The following is a 16,408-nucleotide window of genomic DNA, read 5'->3' as shown; positions in this document are numbered from 1 at the left end:
GAAAAGGCAGCCAATTAAAAGCGAGGCGAATCTTCCAAAACGCCCAATCTGCCTTCGCTCGCAAGACAAAAGAAGAAAAAAAAAACCTCCCAAGGCTTGCAGAGGGGAAAGGCTGAAAAACAGCTGGGGACAGGAAGAGACGCTGTCCTCTATTAAAATCAGGAATGGGACCAGACTCTTGACTGAACAGGGGAAGCTTCCCATTTATAAAAGGAAAAGAAGTTTTGGATTCACGATAGGAACCCAGGGAGTTTTTTTCTACGTCGCCTGATATGAGGTCTGCCCGTTAAGACCTCCGATTCTTGATATCGATGCTGGTAGGATTTCTTTAACTCTTTCGCTACTATTTCAGTCATAGTTTAATTTTAAATTGTATGCATTTTTCCTTAATAAATATTAATGTTTCAGAATATTCTAGCCTCTTTATTCTTCTACCAGTTAAGATGCTATAACGCATACAACAGCACATAAGATGCGGTTCACACATTACACTATACCAGTGTTTCTCAAGCTCAGCATTTTAAAGATTTATGGACTTCAACTCCCGGATTTTCCACTTTTTTTCTGATTATTTAATTGGATATAGCAGGGTGCTGGCTAGTCACAATGTTCTACATAGGACTATTCAACCGGTGGTACTTTAGCACCTGTCAGGTTATACGGGTGAGGGAACCAGCTAAAGCTGCACAGGGCTGGAGATCAGCTGGAGCTGCAGGGTTCAGCAGAAGCCCTATAGCAGGGGTGTCAAACTCAATTTCATTGAGGGCCGCATCAGCATTGCAGTTGCCCTCAGGGGGCTGGGTGGGTATGGCCTGGGTGGGTGTGGCCTACTGGGTGGGCATGGCTAGAGTGCGTATGGCCTACTGGGTGGGCATGGCCAGCTCTACATTGTTCACATCAAGGGTGCCTATGGCGGCCCGGGCAGGAGCGGGACAGATCTGAGGGTCTCTGGCAGGAGGAGGGTCTCTGGGCCAGGGCCAAGGCAGTGGGGGCCATTCCCTCACTGTTTTCAGGATGGCTTCGCGGGCCGCATGAAACCACTTAGCGGGCCGGATCTGGCCACCGGGCCTTGTATTTGACATGTCTGCCCTATAGGCTGATTGGAGCTTCCAGCACATCCAGAAGACAAAAAGACAAGGAGGGCAGAGAGAGAGAGAGGAGAAGCTATAAAAGAGCAGGTTTTGGCGGGAGAGGGGAAAAAACACATGGAGAAAGAGAATAGAAGAGGCTTTTGTTAGAGAAGCAGTGAGGAGAGAGCAAGCGAGAGGGGCCTTTCCGAGCCACGGAGGAGCAAGCAGCCTTTGAAAGCAATGGCAGTGAGAGAGAGCAAGTGGCCTTTGGAAGCGATGGGCAGTGAGAGACCAAGCGAGAGGCCTTTGAAAGAGACAGAGGAGAGACAGAGCGAGGCCTTTGAAAGAGACGAGGGAGTGAGAGCGAGCGGAGGCTTTTGTGAGCAAAGTGTGAATGAGTGGGGGGGCTTTTGCGAGCTAAGGGTGAGGAAAAAAAGGGAAGAGTGAGGGGGAGAAGGGAAAAAGAAAAGGCAGTGACTTCTGACTTCCTCTGTTGCAGTAGAAGGAAGCATTAACATTGAACCTCAACTTTTTACTTGTCCGTATTATAAACTAGCCATTTCTGTAACAGCAAATGAATCTAGCCAGTAAAACCCCCAAAACCCGCCCCCCCTTTTTTAGTTAAGTTTTTGACACCTTGGAAAGCACTGGTGGTACTCGAATATTGTTATGTCCTAAAAGTGGTACAGTCTCTGAAAAGATTAAAAGCCCTATTCTACATGCTGGGTGTAAGGAGCCAAGTCAAGCTCTTGTTTTCAAGGCAAGCCTGTGCTTGCAGCCTTCCACGCCTATAGTTAATGGATAACCTCTGGTGCACAATGGGAAATGAACAATGTTTCTTGGCTTTATTAAGCCTCAGTACTTTTAAAGATCATACAGCATGGGGAATTTTGCATGACAACTACAGGTTTAGCAGCAAGTAGTACCGTTAATTCTAAGATACATACACAATAGACTTCAAAGTCTAGACATAGAAATATCTATTTAAAATTTTAATCTCATTCACGCATCCTCTTCTTTTTCACTTGTCTTGTAATAGTACTTCTGAAGTTGGATGAATTTTCCTTTTCTCCTTTATGAAGAGATGAGAATAAGCTCTTGTTCCAATTTTTCAAAGATGCAACAAAGATTTGGCCAGACTATTAGTTCCTTCACTATCCTATTCATATTATTTTGAACTTTCAAAGAGTTTTTTGGTGAACTGTGTTTCTATTAATATTTAGCCCAATCATTCTCTTCAGTTTCTTACTGGCAATAATGCTGTTGAAGATTGAACCAAAATAGGAGCTGAGTAATTCTGCCTTCTCTTACTAAACTTCTAAGCAAAATTCCTCTTATTCAGGACTTTCAGTTTTGCATCGCAGCAAGACTGACACAGGAAGGCAGGGGTCTGCCTTCCACACCCGATTTTGCCCTGCTGGGGGCCCTAAAAAGGGCCTAAAGTTGCCCCAAAGAGGCAATGAAAGAGGGGGTGCCTCCTCGATCACAGAGAGTCTTTCTGTTCGATCCTAAAAAAGCCCTCCAAACTTGCAGGGGAAAGACTGGCTACATTCCTGTGACCAGCCATTACCTGCTGACAACTGAAGAAGAAAAAGCACCAATTAACACATCGTAAACAGCATGTTTGGAACTGGGTGAGAATATTGAACCTTTCTTTACTATTTTACAACTGAATTTTCTGGGAAAGGCTCCCAACAAGCTAAAACTTCCGAATAAGCAGCATTTTAATTTCTATGGGGGGACAGATATACACAATACTGAAGTGGACGTAACATAAAGCTACAGTTTTAATAAATTTGAGAACTGAGATAATTGTTAAGATTTTCTTTGGGGGAAAAAAAACATTGAGGTGAAATATAACAAATCAATCCTTTGTCTTTAAGAGTGGAAAATGCATTTTGAATGACATCTAGTGGTGGATTTGAGTACAGCACTATACCTAGCTTCTTGGCTGCTTGGTGACTCCTAGCTTAAGGGAGAACAGCTGGCAATAAAGGAAAATATTTTGGCATATTTATCACCATGACTTTTTTGCATTATAAACACTTACTAAACTTGGACTTTTAATCTCAGGAGCTAGTGGGAGAGAAACATTTGACTTTTGGCTTCCGGTTCCTGTTTTTCAGCGGAGCAGTTGGAAGATTTGGAATGCTGAATCCTTCGGCTGAAATTTCTTTTTGTTGGGGACCCTAAGGGGCCAGAACCCACCCTGAAGGGGTGGAATGAAGGAAGGAAATCCCAGAGACTTAGGAGAGACAGCAGTCTCTCCGAACAGTCCAGGAGAAGCCTCCCAGAAACCAAGGGAAGAAAAGGCTGGCTAACTCCATGTCCAGCCATAGCTGAAACAATGGAAGCCATAAGCTTTTAAACTAAGCGGATCTTAAACAGCATACTTGAATCTGGGTAAGAATATTGATTTTCTCTATCCTACCTATTTTCCTGAAGAAGAAAGTCCCCAAAATAAGAGATCTCTGAAGAAGGAAAGTGGGAGGGGGACTCTGCTCCCTCCCTTTTAGTTAGCGGAGAAACTTACCCTCTAAAGAAAAAAGACTACAAAGACATGAAAAATGAGCAAATGCTGACACCTGCTGGTGGATGAGGATTTTTTTTCCTCTGAACCTCAAAGTTTTTAGAAAATGCAGCTGTGTAAACAAAGTGAGAATAACAAAGCTAAAGCAATGAATACTTTACAAAAGGAAACATATGATAAGCGACAATTTCAAAGGACAATGTTTTTAAACTACATTGAAATCCAGAATAACTATGAGAGCATGAATCAACTTATTTCCAATTTAATTTCACTCCAAGAAATTTCCCAGGAAAATACAGTAGAGATGACTGATCAAAATTCTGAGGATGGAGACTTAAAGATGGAACAGTATAAAATTATTACTTTACAAAAGGAAACATATAAGCGGCAAAAATTTCAAAGGACAATGACTTTAAACTACAAGGAAATGCAGAACAACCTTGAGAACATGAATCAACTTATTTTTAACCTAATTTCACTCCAAGAAATTTATCAGGAAAATACAGTAGAGATGACTAAATATAATTCTGAGGATAGAGATTTGAAGATGGAACCATATAAAATAAAAAATTATGATTTAATCCAAATGGGAAATATTTCAACACGTGTAAGCAATTTTGAAGATAAGGAAAAGAATGAGAAAAAATTCCTTACAGGGAAACAAATGATGCAGCAAAATATATTAAGAAAGGCAATGGCCAGAGAAAAAAGACTAAAATGGAAATTCAGAAAAAAGATGGTTATCAGAAAGAATACTTTAAAAAGAAACATTTGTTTGAATATGGCTAAAGAAATGGAAAAACTTTGAAATACATTAGAGGGAATTTTTTTCTTTTTTCCTTAACATGTTATTTTTCTTCTGAAAAAAGTTGAAATGATTTAAACAAAAACAAATGTTTTAGTTATTTAAATGTGACAAGAAAAGCATAAAAATGTGTTTTGAATGAGAGTTAAAGGATTAGATGATTAGAACTATTGAATGGAATGCTTAAAGTTTAAACAGATTAAATACATTCTTAGCTATGGTCAAAAAGAATAAGAAATTGAGGGAATAAATATATATTAAATTAGGAGGGATACATATTTTAAGTTATATGTTATTTTTTGTATCTCAGTGCTCTTGTCTCTTGTTTCCCTTTTTCTTTTTTCTCTCTTTTCTTGTCTATTTTTTACTTATTAAGAAATATAAAAGCATGAGAGGGTTTATATGGAAAAAACAGAATGAAATCCAATGTAAATATAGTTAAGTGTTGAAAAGATTGTCACTTATAAGAATATCTAGAATTTGGGGGGAGAAATAAGCTGAAATAAACACGGTAACAGGATTTATGATAAGGCAACTAAAATGACAAATAGGATTATTGAAACTATATACTTAACTGTTGTTAATTAAAATGAGAATTGTCTTAATCTAATGTTTTGCAAAGAAAGATACTTTGGGGAAAGGGGAAATCAAATAAAATTAACGTATGGAATATAGATCATAGAAATTAATTGTTAAGGACTGTCTTATAAATGTTACCCAGACAACATTCTGTTTTACAAATTACTGAATGATTTATGTTATGTTAAAAAATTCTAATAAAATATTGATAGGGGAAAAATAAACATTTGACTTTTCATTACATCTGGCTAGGAGAGTTTTTTGAGCTGTTTTCAGGGAGGTTGAACAATTTGAACATTGTGGATTACAACCTTGCCTGACTGAAAACATTTGGATGCCTGAGACAAAGGATTGTTATAAAATATTGCTTTTGGGACTGGACCTGTATTCTGGAACCTACTGGATTATAAAGGCTACATATAAAGACCAGAAAACTTTGTTCTACTCTTACTGAGACTAATGCTGGGAAAGGTTGAGGGCAAGAGAAGAATGGGACGAAAGAGAATGAGGTGGCTGGATGGAGTCACTGAAGCAGTAGGTGTGAGCTTAAATGGACTCCAGAAGATGGTAAAAGACAGGAAGGCCTGGAGGAACGTTGTCCATGGGGCCACAATGGGTCGGACACGACTTCGCAACTAACAACAACAATCAGTTAGGGAGTCACTTGTCTGAAATGGTATAGGTTCTCCTGCTTGAGCAGGGAGTTGGACTAGGTCTATTCTATTCTATTGTATTCTGTTCTATTTTCTATTCTATTCTATTCTATTCTATTCTGTTCTCTATTCTATAAGCTATCTGTGTGGGACACTTTAATTTGGATTCCTGCTCTGAGTAGGGGACTGGATTAAGGTCCCAAATTGCCTTTTCCAAATCTGCACTCTATACATGCACTAAATATGTGTCTCAATGTATATATAGTAGTAGGGAATCAAGTATTTATTTAAAAACAAATATGAGCAGAAAGTGAAGACGATTATCAGATCACCAGGCTTACCAATTACAATAATACAATGACTTAAGATTTTAGAAAAATTCAATGACTGCGCTGTTTATTTTACAGTAATTGGGATTAGTCTACAAGTTAAGGCAAATATACTAATGCATTTGCTTTTTTTCTGAGGTTGCATTATAAAGATTACATAAAGTTTGCTCCAAAATTTCTAGGAAATGTTATTTGAAAAAGTTAAGATGCTTGATAACAATATGTGAAATAATCAATACAATGCTTTACAGTAACATTATCCAAACACCTAGTGACAATATTTAATCATTTTGAAACCATTTGTTTTAAATCAACTTCAGACATTACAAAGGTAGTAAAATAAGAATGGCAGCACTATTTAACAGTAGCTTTAAACAAAAACATAATTCTAAAAGAAAGAGTCAGAACATTTGGTTTCTTGGACAATAAAAGTGTACAGTGATTAAATTAATGAATATTTGTATATAGTAAATATATTGTTGCTTCATATAATCGAATTATTCTGATACATTTATGATTTTTTTTTGGAAAAAAGGAACATGTTTGTGTATCCTTTATCAACAAATCCACCAAGTTGTAAATATTAACACAAAAGTAGTAAATTCCAGTGGAAGGCAGCCCTTATTAACAGAGTGACAGATTCTGGTTTATGTATCACCATTAAGCACTGCCAGACAGCTCTGCAACAGCTGTAAATTGCCCTGTAGTAATGAAAAAATACAGCAGTTACTGTTAATTTATGATTTCCTCCTATTTCAAACTAATAATATTATTAAAGATGCTAATCATTATAGGTGAACTGACAAAGACAGTATTTTATATAATCCAGTTTCACTACAAATTGTCCTGGGATTTAGTAGCTTTTGGATTTTCATAAACTGCTCTTACAGTTACCCATTGCTAACACTAGGATGTTCAGCTAAAGCGCAAGTAGAAGCAATTTGATATTCATTTTCTATATTGCAAACTGGCATTAAAAGCAATGAAAATTTATACTAAAACAAATTCAAAACTTATAACTCAATTTATCAATTACAATGTAAAGATTAATTTTCATGTTATTTTAGGAATTGTGATAATTAAAGCCCACACAGCAGAATACTCAGGCTGGGGAAGTCTGAGTATAGTTATTTTTATTACGTATTAGCCTCATTGCTAGTTCAATCAAAGCTGACCCTCTATTTTCAAATATTGTTTTAAGAAAAAGAAATATTAAAAACTTGAAATTTACAAGCTTAAATAAATTAAAAATATAAAACAGATGGCAAAAAGTCTGGATAAGAATTTAAGAAAGTTTTAAATGGATTAAGGGACCAAACAAATTTGTAATATTAGGACTTTTGCTAAAGTTTTTGAAAAATTTAACATTTCCATGGGAATGCACCGTTTAGTCTACCAGAAAAGTACCAGATCATTGGTGGAAAGTTGAAAACAAAAGAGTTATGAAACCTGAAATTTCATGAATATTACAGGGAATTAAAGTTTCAGGCAGGAAAAAAGTAAAATCTGTGAAATGAGAAATAAAGATATGGCATTTGAGATATTTTAAAATATTTTTTAAGAACTGGAAAACAAATTTATAATCAATCTGACAGCAATTATCTACCTGAAAATGTTTAAGAAGATTGTAAAGAAGAAATGAAATATGTGGCAGACAAAAATATGGAAGAATATATGGATAGACAGGATACGTAATGGAGAAATATTGGGAAAAGAAATTGAGGGTTATAAGACATGACACAAAAATAAAGATCACAAAAACATAAAAAAGGAACTGGGCAAGGACTTATTTTTGGATTTACAAAAGGGATTTCTGGGGAAAAAAATTATAATGAACTAATAACCTGCTCTAAACGAAATAGTTTATCTAGAGACATAACTTTATCTCTTACTACTTTTCACTAAAACATCTATCCAAAGTACCTCGCTGCTGCTATGAAAGCAACAGCCCAAAGTATTTCTAGTTAGTGAATTGAAAAATGGAAAAAGCATACAAACTTGAAACTTATTATGTATGCAGATGTAACTGATGCCAGAGCTTCCATTAATTTCAATGACACTTGCTGCTTCAATTATCTTAAAATTGATTCAGAAATAAATATTCTGTATTAGAAGTAACCCTGAAATATTAATTCAAATTGAAATTGTTCATCCTTTGTCTTAAAAAAGGCTGCAATCTATGTATCACTCATATTTAATTGCCATCTCAATTTTTAAATTAGGACATATTGTGTATTGTTTGGGCTTCTAAAGTGCACGGAATTTACAAGAAACAAGAAAACAATAACCTTAGCATGTTTCAGTTCCAATTCTGCCAGTTCTACTAGATTCTTCCGGAATGCAGCAACTCTTCTAGTTTTAAAATCTATAAGTTCTATGGTAAATGAAAAGATTGACATTTCACTTATAAAATGTAACATTTAAGAGAATTCTGCTTAGATCCAGAATACAAACTTCAATCCAGCAGCTATTTTATAAGCCTGATATATCAAGTCCAACAATATCAGATCTAATAGCATTAAATCTAGCCAAGTGATTTATATAATTATCATCAACAGTCATCACTGTTTTGTGTAACAGATAAAATTTTTCTAACAGTTTTAGAATCCATAATCTTCATATTTAGATACTCTAGGACAGGGATGTCAAACTCAATTTCATTGAGGGACACATCAGCATTGCGGTTGCCCTCAAGGGGCCGGGTGGGTATGGCCAGGGTGGGCGTGGCCTACTGGGTGGGCGTGGCTAGAGTGCGTATGGCCTACTGGGTGGGCGTGGCCAGCTCTACATCGTTCGCATCAAAGGTGCCTATGAGGGTCTGGGCAGGAGTGGGACAGATCTGAGGGTCTCTGGAAGAAGGAGGGTCTCTGGGCCAGGGCCAAAGCAGTGGGGGCCGTTCCCTCACTGTTTCCAGGATGGCTTTGTGGGCCACATGAAACCACTTCGCGGGCCGGATCCGGCCCCCGGGCCTTGTGTTTGACATGTCTGCTCTAGGATAAAAACTTACTTTATTAACTGGTTTAGATTTTCTAGCTACAATTGCCTACCAGTCTTTTATCCTACTGAGGATTTCAGATATTAACAGGGTGAGTTGTTGGCAAATAATGGGGTTGAACATTCAGTGAAGCTAAATTGATTTCCTTACCATTCTAAGAGCCTTAATTTTGTTAAACCTATCAATCAGCATTACAATTTATGACTTACAAGGACAATTTAACAACTGTAGTCTATATAAAAGCATTTTCTTATAGGAATAAATAGGAACTAATGAACAATATTTTTTCAGGAATTAAGTCCCTATTTTTTAAAAAAACAATCTCCATATCTTATAGCATCTTAAAGTTTAACGAAGTATAAGCTTTGTGGATTTCAGTCCATTTCATGATATGCTGTTAGTACCTACAGAAGTACTGGATGGCAGGGGAGCTGGGAATAAAGAGAAATGTCAAGAATACTAGAAGTAAATCAAGTGCAATAACACAAAGAGATATTTCATTATCGTTCCTTACCCCTGTCTGTATGGTCTGCATTTTGTTTCCTCTGAATCTTTAGAAATTTACCCCTCAAAATGTAAATACACAGTCTTCGACTTAAAATTGGTCATTTAGTGACCATTCAAAGTCATGGCAGACCCACCCAAAAAAACTATTTAGAACTGAAGTTCCAATGCCCCCAGTGCAGGAACTTCAGTTCTAAATAGTTTTTTTGGGTGGGTCTGCCATGACTTTGAATGGTCACTAAATGACCAATTTTAAGTCGAAGACTGTGTATTTACATTTTGAGGGGTAAATTTCTAAAGATTCAGAGGAAACAAAATGCAGACCATATGACTGCACATGACTGCACTTTCATCCTTGGCAACCAGTCCACATTTACAGGCATTTGCAGTATTCCGTACTACATTTATGTTTTTGCCAGAAATCAATATTTAACCTTCAGTTCACTTAACCAATGGGTTCACTTAACAACCACTGTTATTTGCTATATGACCAACTGCCACATTCGCTTAATAATAACCACAAAAAAAGGTTATAAAATTGGCTCAGTCCCATGATGGCCCACTTTACAACCATCCTGATTTAGAACAGTAACTGTCAGGCTCAATTATGACCATATGTCAAGGACTACCTGTATATTCTTCTATTTCAGAAGAGTGAAAAATCTGATGGAGTGTACTGTAGTCCACAATAATTACACCCTAGTTAACTAATTAGCCTTACGGTGCCATAGGACTTAATTCTGGAAATTAATGCATTGTAAAATTTGACAACTTCCAAGACTATTTCAGTACCTTGTTTTGCTGATTCAGATATTTTTTCAAATTTATGACAGCAAAGCTGCTGAGTATTTTCAGCTTGCAGTACATCTTTGTTTTTTGCTCTTGCTTTGTCCAGTGCCTTGTTAGCATTTTCATAATCCACTAATGACCTTGATCTCCTATACAGAAGGTCCTGTAATAAATTAAAAAAGGAATAAAATCCAGTTGTGTGTATTAACTTTGGAAAGAATACTTTAAAGGATGATCCAGTGTTATTCCAAATAGTGTTTTTATTCTATTATTAAGATACGCAATTTTACACAACTAAATAGCTTTTATCTATCATGAAAATGAAAGCTCGTTTAAGAGGAACTATCAGAAAACAAGTAACTGAATCAATCATCCTGTCCTTTTTAAAAATAAGTAACTATAGCACAAAAATGATTCTGTTTCCATTATGCTTGTTTCATTTCCCCATCCTCATACCCTCCAAACTGAAGGGACCATCTGAGTTTTTAACAAATATGGCTTAGTACAAACCAGTGAATGGAAGCATCTAAACACTATTTTAGCAATACATTTGACTGATTCCAGCAAAGAAAGTGCTATATTTTATATAAAGGAGAGTTATATTCTGTGCATATTCATTTTAGATCATTAACTAAAACATATAAAATATTAGTTCCATTGAATTCTACTTTCAGAATATTTTCAGGCTGTTATTATATTACAACATCAAATGTACAAGACACTTTTCTAACCAGAAATTCAGTTCACCTTTGCAGCTTGTGATTCTCTTAGGTAATATTTTAGAAGATCTGAGAGTTTAAGATCCTCATCGGCAGATACGCGGGCCTCTATTTTCTAAAAAAGAAAAGCACATCAGAAATAATACTTTAGGTAGTACAAACCACATCCATTTATAGTGTCCCAATTACATCCTACTTCAGTGATGGCGAACCTTTTAGAGACTGAGTGCCCAAACTGCAACCCAAAACCCACTTATATATCATCGGGTGCCGGGTGGGCGTGGCCCATTGGGTGGGCATGGCTGAGGCGGTAACAGCAGACTGGGTGGGACTAAGAAGTCCAATCAATCAATTCCAACTTTGCAAGATCTTTTTTTCCCCGCGAGAAGTTGAAATTGATTGAACGTATTTTTTTTTGCACACGGAGGCGGAGGTCTAAAGCAAAAAGGGTTTATAAAACCCAGCTGAAGGCCTAGGACTGGGGTGACGGTGTGTGTGCCCACAGAGAGGGCTTTGCGTGCCACCTGTGGCACGTGTGCCATAGGTTCACCACCACGGTCCTACTTTATTATTAAAAGCAGATATTTACAAAAATCTATTGTCTACATCTTAAAATGCCTAGTCACTGCAATTCAATCAATATTTAGTAGCGCTAAAAAAGGTTCAGAGGCGGCAAATAATATGAGCAAGGAGCTTCCCTATCAGGAAGATTGTTACTTTTTGGGTTTTTTTAATCTAGAAGAGTCTAAATAGTTGAATAAAAAGAGACATGATTGTATAACATTATGCATGGTGAGGATAAAGTGGACAGGCTATTTCCCAAAATACTGAGAGTGGTGATCCCATGGGTGTTCTTCTAATCAAAATGAAAGTAGGTAGTACTTTGTAGAAAACTGAGGTCTTTATTTCTGATGTTACAGTCCGTGTTGGTTAATTAACTAATGTTTTTAGGGGCTTGGACAAGAGGTATTTTGGAAGCATAAGTAACACTGAATAATAGTAAAATGTCACAGGACCTCAAACTAGAGAAAAATACCAAAATCTGAAGAACCCGTGAATTAACCAAATTGAAATCTTGCAATCTTTCATAATACATACCCTTGTTTTATCAAACAATTCAGATACTTTCAGGAAAAATCTGTAAATGAAAGATAAATATAGTAAATAGTTTTCTGGTCATCATTTTGTTTTATTATGGTGGATATCATTCCATGTCAATAATTGCCTGGTGAACAACATTATCAACTATATACAGAGACTACACTGAATCATGTTAGCTTTCAATAGTTATCAAAGTAACTTCTTTAATGTTTACAACAGTTATCCCTTTCCTAAATCTTCAAGATGGCAGATACCGTTATTTATCTGCCTCCAATTTTTCTTTAATATACAGGGAGTGCAGAATTATTAGGCAAATGAGTATTTTGACCACATCATCCTCTTTATGCATGTTGTCTTACTCCAAGCTGTATAGGCTCGAAAGCCTACTACCAATTAAGCATATTAGGTGATGTGCATCTCTGTAATGAGAAGGGGTGTGGTCTAATGACATCAACACCCTGTATCAGGTGTGCATAATTATTAGGCAACTTCCTTTCCTTTGGCAAAATGGGTCAAAAGAAGGACTTGACAGGCTCAGAAAAGTCAAAAATAGTGAGATATCTTGCAGAGGGATGCAGCACTCTTAAAATTGCAAAGCTTCTGAAGCGTGATCATCGAACAATCAAGCGTTTCATTCAAAATAGTCAACAGGGTCGCAAGAAGCGTGTGGAGAAACCAAGGCGCAAAATAACTGCCCATGAACTGAGAAGTCAAGCGTGCAGCTGCCAAGATGCCACTTGCCACCAGTTTGGCCATATTTCAGAGCTGCAACATCACTGGAGTGCCCAAAAGCACAAGGTGTGCAATACTCAGAGACATGGCCAAGGAAAGAAAGGCTGAAAGACGACCACCACTGAACAAGACACACAAGCTGAAACGTCAAGACTGGGCCAAGAAATATCTCAAGACTGATTTTTCTAAGGTTTTATGGACTGATGAAATGAGAGTGAGTCTTGATGGGCCAGATGGATGGGCCCGTGGCTGGATTGGTAAAGGGCAGAGAGCTCCAGTCCGACTCAGACGCCAGCAAGGTGGAGGTGGAGTACTGGTTTGGGCTGGTATCATCAAAGATGAGCTTGTGGGGCCTTTTCGGGTTGAGGATGGAGTCAAGCTCAACTCCCAGCCCTACTGCCAGTTTCTGGAAGACACCTTCTTCAAGCAGTGGTACAGGAAGAAGTCTGCATCCTTCAAGAAAAACATGATTTTCATGCAGGACAATGCTCCATCACACGCGTCCAAGTACTCCACAGCGTGGCTGGCAAGAAAGGGTATAAAAGAAGGAAATCTAATGACATGGCCTCCTTGTTCACCTGATCTGAACCCCATTGAGAACCTGTGGTCCATCATCAAATGTGAGATTTACAAGGAGGGAAAACAGTACACCTCTCTGAACAGTGTCTGGGAGGCTGTGGTTGCTGCTGCACGCAATGTTGATGGTGAACAGATCAAAACACTGACAGAATCCATGGATGGCAGGCTTTTGAGTGTCCTTGCAAAGAAAGGTGGCTATATTGGTCACTGATTTGTTTTTGTTATGTTTTTGAATGTCAGAAATGTATATTTGTGAATGTTGAGATGTTATATTGGTTTCACTGGTAAAAATAAATAATTGAAATGGGTATATATTTGTTTTTTGTTAAGTTGCCTAATAATTATGCACAGTAATAGTCACCTGCACACACAGATATCCCCCTAAAATAGCTATAACTAAAAATAAACTAAAAACTACTTCCAAAAATATTCAGCTTTGATATTAATGAGTTTTTTGGGTTCATTGAGAACATGGTTGTTGTTCAATAATAAAATTAATCCTCAAAAATACAACTTGCCTAATAATTCTGCACTCCCTGTATCTCTAAATAATAGGCAGACACCACCATGAGCCAATGTCTTCCAGTGTGCTTTATAATTTGAAGACTGTGGTCTCTCTAAGCCTGCTGAAACATCCAGATCATCTTTGACAAAACTTTAAATGGGCAACAATGTGCCATCTAGAGAGTAGTGGTTTTCATCCAACCATGCACACAACTCATGTTTAGTGTATTCTTTAGAATGAAATCAGGAAAACTGACATTAAACAATGTAAGCACAGCCTACATATCTTTCACTGTTTGCTCTGGGGCTCTTTCAATATCTTCAGATGACTTATGGTTGTTGCCTCATGAGCATTAACTATCTTTTTCTGGAGCTCCTCAAAAGATTTTAATTGGGGGCAGGATTCATTTCTGTAAACCTTTCTGAAGAACAGACTCTAAGATGATAACTGTGTAAATCATACAAGGCTATGTAAGATTTTTAAATAATTAGGTTTTTTTTAAATGGAACTTTACATCTCACTGGACCACCTGGCTAAGTTTACTGTATTAAGTTTATTGCACACATGCTTTTTCCTTCCTCAAGCTGTTCAACAGACATGAGACAGCACATTATTATCTGTTTAGTCAGGATTAAAGCAGTTCTAAAAGTTCGCAACTGCAATTTTAGCTTGGAAAAGAAAGCAATAAATTGGATGAACAGATTTTTTTTTAAAAAAGGAAAGCTTAAATGTTGGAATCTTTATATTCTTTTATAGCATTCAGGAATGAAGTTCGACCACCGCGTAACAGAGTGAGCGCCTGTTACTCGTCCCAGCTTCTGCCCACCTAGCAGTTCGAAAGCATGTAAAAATGCAAGTAGAAAAATAGGGACCACTACGGTGGGAAAGTAACAGCGTTCCGTGCGCCTTTGACGTCTAGTCATGCCGGCCACATGACCACGGAGACGTCCTCGGACAAGCGCTGGCTCTTCGGCTTTGAAACGGAGATGCGCACCGGCCCCTAGAGTCGGAAACGACTAGCACGCATGTGCGGGGGAACATTTACCTTACTCTACTGGTGTTTTGAAGAGCCCTGAAGTCCTATCTCTTCGTCCAGGCCTGTGGTGTGCATTTTATTTTACCTAACATGTGCATTTTATTTTACCTAACAAACCGTCTGTGTTTGTTATTTATATCATCTTTATTCTATTTTGCTTTGTTATTTTGTTTTAAAGTGCTTAACAATTTGTAAACCATTCAGAGTTACTAGGAATTGAGCTGCATATAAAATTAATAAATTACTTGTAGTAGTAGTGGTGGTAACTGAAGACAGCAGAACTGAAAACTGAGAAAGCAAACTTTCTAGTCTAAGGAAATAAAAATGAAGATCAAATTGGCAGATAGGAGAAGAAAGCAGTGCTGTGATGCAATCAGCTTCAAGCAGGAAGCAAAGATTTAACACATGAAGGACTGAGAAATAATTCTGATCACAGAACACTGGGAATTCTCAATTCTCAAATATCTTATAAACCATAAACAGCAAAACAACTAGAACAGAGAAAGACTACAGTACAGAATCTGTTGCTAAATCAGATTGTGTGGAGTAGAATCCACAGAAACCTAACCTGAAGAAAACCAACTAAGAGCTTATTATCCAGAGACATCTTTCAAGCATTTTCAATGGCAACAAAGGGTATTTAATCTAAATTGATTAACAGTCCCTATTATTTCAAAAATAATTTACAAAAGGAAATAATAGTATACTACTCTTGGGACTTCTGGTTTGCTGCTGCGACTGCCGTGGATATTCAGAAGGCGAGCTCTGTCTTCCATGTCCAATTTCGCACCGCTGGGGGAGATCTTGGAAAGGGTTAAAAGTCGCCCTATAAGGGCAACCAGCAAGGAGGGAATCCCCGCTTGATCGTGAGAGGGCGGTAGCCCTTCCTCTCAATCTGGTGCAGGCTTCCAAACCGGCGGACGAAAGACCAGCCATAGAAATATGGCCCGTCACTAGGCTGCAGACAGCCGAAGTCAAATTTACCACCAGGCACCTACAAAGCCCCACGGATGAGACTGGGTGAGATCTACCTCTCTTCAATCCTAACTATTTTTTCTACGTTTATAAGCTGCCCAAAGTATTTTTCCCCCTGTGAGAGAGGAAAGGGAGATTCTATCCCACCCTCTAAAAACATATGTGACTGACTATCCAGGGGAGTTTAAAACGTCGCAAAAATAACCGGATTCTAACTGGATCTTTATCTTCCTAAAATCTGTGGATTAAGACTTATTTTTATTGAAGATTTGGGTTTGTACTTACAAAAAAGAAGTAAAATTTGAAAAAGGATTATAAAAACTTTGGACTTAAAAAAAACCCTAGATGGCATGGGCAACATCTTGTGGCTAAACCTGATATTACAACCTGTTAATTGTCTAAAAGAGACTTGGCTTGAAGCCCAGACTATAGGTAAGACTTTTGCAACCTTGACAGATATCAGCTGTGAGAAGCCCAGCTGTGTTCTATACTCAGTGACAAAATTAT

General features: G+C 37.5%; 1 protein-coding gene across 2 annotated transcripts in view; it reads right to left on the bottom strand.

The window, feature by feature from the left end:
• Positions 1–6,016: 6,016 nt before the first annotated feature.
• SNX6 (sorting nexin 6) overlaps positions 6,017–16,408 on the bottom strand; it is a 29,939-nt gene continuing 19,547 nt past the window's right edge. For both annotated transcript variants that reach the window (XM_083350743.1, XM_083350744.1), the window contains 5 exons: positions 12,072–12,111; positions 11,002–11,088; positions 10,258–10,417; positions 8,255–8,340; positions 6,017–6,667 (listed from right to left, as the gene is read on the bottom strand). In XM_083350743.1, the coding sequence (XP_083206869.1) occupies positions 6,614–6,667; positions 8,255–8,340; positions 10,258–10,417; positions 11,002–11,088; positions 12,072–12,111 (427 nt within the window). In that variant the 3' untranslated portion in view covers positions 6,017–6,613. The remainder of the gene's footprint in view (positions 6,668–8,254; positions 8,341–10,257; positions 10,418–11,001; positions 11,089–12,071; positions 12,112–16,408) is intronic.

The sequence above is a fragment of the Vipera ursinii genome, assembly GCF_947247035.1.
Source record: "Vipera ursinii genome assembly, chromosome: 1".
Classification (NCBI taxonomy): Eukaryota; Metazoa; Chordata; class Lepidosauria; order Squamata; family Viperidae; genus Vipera; species Vipera ursinii.
This window is presented reverse-complemented; position numbering and strand designations above follow the sequence as displayed.